The 8,414-nt window shown below is 40.6% G+C and overlaps 1 protein-coding gene across 1 annotated transcript in view; it reads right to left on the minus strand.

Annotated features, from left to right (window-relative positions):
- Positions 1-4,994, minus strand: part of tgfb3 (transforming growth factor, beta 3) — a 44,740-nt gene extending 39,746 nt beyond the window's left edge. Inside the window, exon 1 of the mRNA XM_039741242.1 lies at positions 4,348-4,994. Coding sequence (XP_039597176.1) covers positions 4,348-4,693 — 346 coding nt within the window. The 5' untranslated portion in view covers positions 4,694-4,994. The remainder of the gene's footprint in view (positions 1-4,347) is intronic.
- Between the last annotated feature and the right edge of the window lie 3,420 nt (positions 4,995-8,414).

The following is an 8,414-nucleotide window of genomic DNA, read 5'->3' on the forward strand; positions in this document are numbered from 1 at the left end:
TGAATGAAGCCTGGCTCATCACCCCGCTTTAGTAATACAGAATTACGCCACCCTGCTATAATTAAGACAATCTGCACCATTAGTACTTGTGATGCTTTGCAGTACACAAGCATCTGGCATGTGCCCACCTCTAAATCCACCTCTGATGTTTTAAAACACTCAGACCTGTCAGCCTGCCTGTCAGGGTTAGAGGATATAATGCTCTGTCCACCACCTCAAAACTCAGTTGTACGGGTTCCTGGAGTGTATTGCCAAACTTACCTCATTAGACCTATGAGCTGTCATTTACATCACCACTCATCTGCTTTAAAAGAGAAGTCATGCTCTTCAATTTAGTTCTACATCTGCACATAAACAGAACACAAGTCCCACTGGGGAGCTGAGATTGCAGCTTATTTTATAAACACACTGTATATTACTTAAGAATGATGTCATCGTACTCTGCTGTAGCTTAAATGGAGAAGAGACTAAGCACTGGAAAAGCATATCGGACAAGCAAGGGGGCCTGGGTGAAAGCTCCAGAAAACAAGCAGGAGACCAATAAATCACACAGTATAGAGAAGTAAAGAAGGGAGGTCATTACATAGCACTGATGAAGTTGATTGGCACAGGGATTACAAGGCCATCAACCAGTGGGTGGGTTATACAGGACTGGGAAGGATAATGTCTTTATCCAGCCGCAAAGAGAAATATAAAGAGCATAAGGTGGCCTCCATTCACTTGATTTCTCAGAAAGGCATTCATTTTGTAACAAAAGAACATAATATCCAAGATGATGAACTACAGAACTAATGCTGCATTAATTAGAACAGTTGTGTGAGGTAGATAGAATGAGGCAGACCACAGTTATAAACTTAATATAAAAAAAAAAAAAAAAAAAAGGATGGGGAAATTTGAAACCATCATAATTAATACTCATCCAGAAGCACCTTAAGTCAATGGTTGGTGTGTTAATAGGCAATCAGACTGTATAAAGACTCCTCCTACCACTCTTCACTCTAGCCGGTTAGAACACGTCTTACACTTCTATAATAGTTTGCACTTCGTTTTTACCTTTCACTCCTATTTTTGGATTTACTCTGTTGCTACTGGAACAAGTGAATCTTCCCTTGGGGATCAACATAGTACTCTCTACCAGTAACTTACAAGGTGAATAATTTGTATGCCTGAATATGAGAGAGAGAGATCATCAGTTCATTTATGAATGCTCTTTAATCCTATTTTATGGTCTAATTAAACCATTGGACATCCTGGCATAACTCAGTTTGTACCGTCTTGGATCACTGTCATGTCCTCAAAGGCTTATCAGCTCTATCCATGGTTTCATCACAATTCCATACAAGATCAGGTTCTCTTTAATATAGAAGCTTAGAATAGGTTTGATATGATCCAGTAAGTTAATGTTTTGCCTAGTCTGAATCAAAGCTGATAAGAAACCAACTTGTTGTTGAGGGGAGAGGAAAATGCCACAAAGTACTACCAGGAGTTTCTGTGCTGAAACGTGTTAGATATATTAGACAGAAACAATTTCTAAAGATCAGCCACATGTGCCTTGTGCTACTACATACACATAACTTGGGTTATAAGATGGACAAAAATGGTTAACAATTTCTAAAATCACAGTCTAAAGGATATTCGCAAGGGCCATTCTGCAGCACTGTGTTAGGACTGTCTAAAGTAAAGTACAACCCACTAAAATATTCCCCAAAAGCACTTCTAAGACTACTTTCAGTGCTTTTTGGCTATTGATCCTCTGAGCCTGCTAATGTTAGTCCAAGTTAGTTGGAGGAGCAAGGTCAGTTCCAACTGTATCTGGTGCAAAGTGGGAGATAACCAAATACAATCATATTACACGCATGCTCAAACACATAAATTCTCTCTTCTTCCAGTGTCATTATAGACTCTGAGGAGTTAAAACAAATGGTCTGAATGGAATTGGGGAGGGAGGGGTATGGGGTTCAGCATGTGCATTTAGCTTCTATACTTGACACTTGTCTCAAAGACTGAAAAGCAAAGAAAGAATAAAAAGGAACCAGCAAAGAGTACTGGCAAGTGAAAACAGAGAAAAAAAACAATCAAACATCTGGGCAGTTCAACGTTCCTCTTGGGTTATTTTCCCCAACTTTGCACATTCAGATTTTTCCTCCTTAAAACAGAGTCCCTGGTTTATTCTTTAGTTCACACACAAAAAGGCATTACATAATGTAAAGTATCTTTTGAACCAGTATGAGCTGCACACCTGGGAACAAGACAGCAGTCAGGATATGGCTCAGCTGTGTCTGCCAGCATCCCACTTCAGGGAAAAAGAAGTCTAAATAGCCAAATATAAAAAAGGCAAAGAAACAAGATCTATGTCTTTTGTGTGTGTGGATTAGTTGTAAAAACACAAGGTTCCTTTTCTATCCACACCACTGCCTTGTTGTAACAACATTTAATAAGTCACATAACCTGTCTGTGCTCAAATCATACAACAGTTCTATGCCTATAAAGTAACTCTGCACTATATAAAAGAAAGTTTATTTGTTTATAACAAACATATATAATACATAGAAATCTCAAAATCAGTCATCTTTAACTACAGTAGCTTAGAACTGGACCTTAAAAAAGACAATTCTGCTGTTAAGGTGAGACACAATAAAGTTGGCTCTGGGGGCACAGTGTGTTAAACAAAACATTACATATTTTATAATTCCACTTTATAATACTAAAAAAAAAAAATAATGGGTGTATTTCTGGGTAACTGATATAGCATCAATTAAAAGTAAAAATTTAAAAACAAACATTACTCATCACATTCAAACTTCTAAGTAATGGAAATGTCCATAAACATTTACACACAGAATCCATTGCAAATGCAGACCTCCATCTGTTTAACCCAAAGCAAGGTCACAGGAAGCTGAATTCCTTCTCAACAACACTGAGTGCATAGGAGGTTCCATCTGTGATAAGGGTTCCAGTTCATACAGAGCACACACTCACACTAGGCCAGTTTAGAGTCATCAACAAACATAACACAGAAATCTCTGGGATGTGGAAGGGAAAAAAAAAGAAAAACACACAAGGAGACCCAGATGGTGTCTTGCCTTGTATCTGAACCCAGTTGTCCTCAATCTGAATACGGCAGCACCAAACCCTGTACCCCACAGTATGTGTCCTCCTCTAAAAAAACAGAAGTATATACTATACTGTATATATATTAATGGTCATTCCCCCTCCCCTTTCCCCTTCCATTAAAGGTATGGTATGTGTCCTGGTCACCTTCAAACATATGGTATGCTAGGTTCACTTACTATTGTTGTTAGAACTTATTTCTATCTTCAGTAGGGTTATGAACATTTTTTAATCTTTTGTCATATTTTTTACTAAATGTAAACTGAAGAACCACCCAGATTTCAGCACACACACACACACACACACACAAAAAAAACTCATTCAGCATTTCCACTCCATATTGTATTGGTGAAATCTTAACTTCTATTGATGCAATTGTCTTGGAGTGTGTTTGTTACTTGTCATTTATATCAGTCATAATTTAGCGTGCCAAAATTCAATTTTGGCACACTTAAAATGACATTTATGATATATAAATGAGCACTCTGATCACTGGACACTTCAACTGCACAGTTGTTAATAAAAGCCCACCAAAACATAGACCCACACTTGCTCCCACTTTCTACTGTGGTAAAGATTAATCACTGTTGACCCTGAACTACCCAATCAGGTCAGAATCCAGAATGCAGTTTCTACACCTAAACTTTGCATAACCACGAGGCATCTGTAAGGTTTCCAGTGATGGCACAGACTTGCTAAACATGACTTTGTAGTGCCACCTTGAATTACACAGAGCTGTAACTGGCCATATGCTCTTGCCATATCAGCATCCCTTTATGAAGACGGAGACATTCCACCAACATTTACAATCACTTGAAATGACAAAAGAGCTGGGTTAACACCAGTGGTTTATACGAGATGGCCCATCTTCACCCGAATATATGCATCTTTGCAACATGACTTCAAGTATGCAAAACTTCTTTATGCTTCTTACCAACATCACCACCTCAACTATACTGACTTTACCTTACGTCTCGTATAGATAAGGACCCGACACAACTACTTTGTTATATACTGTGGGCCACCACATTTTATCGTGTAAAAGGAAATCTGGTCGCTGTCGTCGGTGTACGATGTTGTGGTGGATGCTTTCACCCCAGTCACCCTTCACATGTGCACGAGAACTGTCACAATCAGTCTCGTTTTGGACTGAGCCGCCCTGTCACTCGGACATCAACAGATCGAGGTGTAAATGGACCCCCCGACCCCGACGCCCCCTACTCGCGGTTGGCTTACTGTTCTCCGGCCCCACTGGGGCCATGTTGAACTTGTAGATCTCCTTGGCGTAGTACTCGCTCTCCGTGTTGTCCTGGGTGCAGCTATGTTGCCGCTCTCTGCCCAGCTCCTCCAGAAGCTCCTTCGTGCTGTTGTAGAGGGCCAGGACCTGGTAGGTGACCAGTGAGGGATCTCCGGCATCCGGAGGGCTGGTCAGGCGCAGCTTGCTGAGAATTTGGCCCCGGATGGCTTCGACCCTCTTCTTCTTGATGTGGTCGATATCCACCGCGGTGCAGGTGGAGAGGGACAGGCTGAGGGTGATGAAATCCAGGAGGAGGAAGAACAGAAGCGCCTTTCCCACAAGCATGTTGGGGTGTCAGTGCGCTGGGGGAAGAAGGGGACTTTTCGTGGGATTGTGTCGCTGTGTAGCGCGTCAGCTCGCTCTCAGGTGCTCGTCGTGGCAGCAGACATGTCCTGCTCGGGATGGCAGCTACAGCGCGCGGAGCCCCGCGAGTCCATTACCTCCGCTGTGCTCCGACTTCCTTCGGCAACCGCCGCTCGCATAAAAGCATCCCTCGCTGGCGTGGCGTGGCGTGGCTCTCGCTCCTAGCTCATTGCCCGCCTGAATTGCATGAGCCTATCACGTTCGGCTCAGTTCGACTCCCGGCTCCGTTCGACGCGCTTTTCTGCGCTCCTCTTCTTTTATACTCACTTGTTCGTGACGTTTATCTGGAGGAGGGACTGCTCCCCCCAAAGCCTTTCTTAAACATCGTAAGAGACTTTAAAAAACTTTTTTGGGGGGTGGGGTGAGGATATGTGGGGGTTGAAAAAACTTTAAATTCCACATGCATTAGAATTCCAGGAGGTTTTTTTTGTAACATAACACTTTATTGCCTATCTCTGCGCTTTACAATAAGACCGACTAAGCTTGACGTTTTAAATCAGACGTTATTTTACACTGCAGCTTCATTCAGTTTGTTCGCTGTCACTCCGATGGTCTCGTACAGGTGTGACGTGGCCGTTTGGCTTGCAGCGTGATATAAGTGGTCTGGAGTTAGTAGTGGTCCGTCGTCCCGTCCCAGCTGGTTGCGTTAATGCTGGGTTACAATCTGACTGTACCTGCCGCTGTACTGGAGAGAAGAGAGCAGGTGGTGAGGGTGGGGATGGTCGGTGGTCCTTCTACAATGAGGTGAATGCCTTGCAAGTTCATCTCTGTCGGTATGTCCTTGGATTTGAAATCTTTAATTTACGTAGTACACCATCAGATCCACTTTCTTTGGACCTCCTCCTCATCATCATCATCATCACTCTTTCCAATGAATTCTCTATGCAGATATCTCAAGCTGTGGTGGCACAATGGTTAGTGCTGCTGCCACATAATTGCAAGATTCTATGATAACATGCTCTGTCTGTAGGGTGTCTGTATGTTCTTCCTGTGTCTGTGTGTTTTTTCTATAAACAGTCATTTTTTCTTCACACATGCCAAATATGGCCTTGTTTGGTTAAATTATGAATCAAATATGACTGAGTGCAGAGGTCTGTGTGAGTTTACTCTGCAATGTACCGGTTTCCTGCCCAGTGTTGGATCCCACTTTGTACCAAATGCTGTGAAGATAGTTACAATGTGGCTAAATGGATATCACATTCTTCTTTTTATCCTCTTTTATACCTACAGCAGTATGTCTTTTTAATGCCTCTCTGTGACTGCTCTTTGTATTTTTTGCCATGTTTGAAGTTTGATTGTTTTTTGTTTCTAGTTTTTCTTTCTTTTTAGTCACTCTGGTGTGTAGGCTATTTGAGAGGGGTTTCTTTTTTGTCATAATATAATAACATTTGCTAATTAAATTCTTTAAAGAGTAAAGTGCTATCTATCTATCTATCTATCTATCTATCTATCTATCTATCTATCTATCTATCTATCTATCTATCTATCTATCTATCTATCTATCTATCTATCATGTTACAGATGATGCTCTGTCATTAATAACTGATAGTACCTGTACTATAATTGTGCTAATGCACTAATAACATGTAAATTGTCTTGGAGCAGATTTCTGCTAAACAATAGAGGTAGTGTGAATTGGTTGCCTGCAACCTAGCATGACGGTTTAGATAGTAGCTCAAGGGGAAACATCATTTGAGTGAAATGATGTCCCCCACAACCCAAAGACATTTTAGACTTTAGATTTTAGACTTGGTATGTTTAAAAGTAAGGTGGCACAGTCCTGCAGTGGATTTGCATCACTTCCTCACAGTTCCAGGAACACGAGTTTAACTTCTGGCATGATCACCAAGGTTCTCACATGGATTCTGTCACAGTCCAAGGACTTGCATGCCAGATTAATTGGTGACTCTAAACAGGCCGCTGTCTGACTGAGTGTGCAAGCTATGGAGCACTGCAGTGCCCGACTTAGGGTTGTTTTCTGCCTTGTGTTGCATGTTGCCAGACTGATTTACAGCTTCCTGCTACACTGTAATTATTAATAATATTATTGTATATTTGACAGATACTGTTATCTGACCTCTTACAAAAGCAGAGCATGTTACAATTGTTTATATGTGTGTATTTTTGCAGTTGGAACCCACTCAGTTAAATGACTTGCTGACATTGAGGTCTAAGGTCCAGTATCCCAGCTGATGCAGAAAACAGATAGGCATGTGTTTAGAATAGGACTGCTCTTCATTGTCACTTGCGGATTTCTGCATGGAGACATCATTACCACCAGCCTATCCTCCTTAAATCTTTGTCTGGATAGACCTTCCTCTTCCATAATCAATATACTAGTATGGCTGCCTGCCATGTCATACTTGTATTGTTTCTAAGTTGCTTTGAATAAAGTTTCTATAAAATCAATAATCCACTGCATTTTAAGGTCTCCTTGGTGCAGTTGTGCTTAAACGCTTCTTTGTCATCATCATCATCTTGCCAGATACCATCAAGTAAAGATTTCAAAAAGTTAGTGTAGTTGGACGACATACTATCCCATGTTAAAGTTTAAATGTAATATTTTTTGGATAAGATTCTTCTTGGAAGTTATTTTCACACAGCACTGTCATGACACTGTCATTGCTGTTCCACTCCTTTTAAGGCAGTATTGGGTATCAACAGTCCATTCAAGTTAGCTTAGAGATGCAGGCCTGGCTATCCACACTACATAATTCAGGGCCATGTGGAAATGGACCCTATCCCAATAACATTGCTGTACAGGCAGGAATAAGTCTCTGTCCCATTGGATGGGCATTTCACACACCTGTGCTAACCATCACATGGGACCACTTTGTAATTGCCACTTAACATACATGTTTCTAGGGAAGAAAACTGGAGTAATCTGTAGAAAACACACTCAGACAAATGGATTTTCTGTGAGGCCACGCTGCTTACATCTGTCTCCCCATACAGCCCAAAACTAAATAGATAACTTTATTAATCCAACACTACATAACATTTAGTTGATGGTACACAAACTCATCCTGGCCATCATCATAAAGTCAGATATTTTCATTCTAAAATGTTAAAATTACTGAACAGCACCAGCAGTTTAACTAAATATTTTCAGAGTGATGAAAATCATCATGATGTTTAGATGTAACCCTGTAATCGATATTTTTAATTTGTGCCTGGAAGAAGCTGGAATATCATCATCATCCTAACATGTCAAAATCAGCAGTCCATCTCAATAAACTAGATTATTCATTTTTACAAATCCCCTTAATTTACTAACTAAATCCTAATTCATATTTGTTAACCAGTTGCATTGATATGGAATGCCTTATAAGTTATAACAGGCCTTATGGCTACAGCATTACACTGTATGTCACAAGGTCCCTGTGTGGCCCTGAGAAAGTCCATTCATCACTAGTGTTTCAGTTAAAATAATTGCAACAATTATATAATTATCCTGTATTTGTAAAATACCCTGGAATAATGTTGTAGCCCTATATAAAATAGTTTCTTTGAACGGTTTCTTTTTTTTCCTTTTGTGCATTGGTAAATCAGTTTTAGTGTGGGACTGAACCAAATTGCCCGCAAATAATCCAGAAATGAGTGCATTGGCAAACTGAGGGTCACATATGGAGTTAGAATTGAA

This window comes from Polypterus senegalus, chromosome 18, assembly GCF_016835505.1.
Source record: "Polypterus senegalus isolate Bchr_013 chromosome 18, ASM1683550v1, whole genome shotgun sequence".
Taxonomy (NCBI): domain Eukaryota; kingdom Metazoa; phylum Chordata; class Cladistia; order Polypteriformes; family Polypteridae; genus Polypterus; species Polypterus senegalus.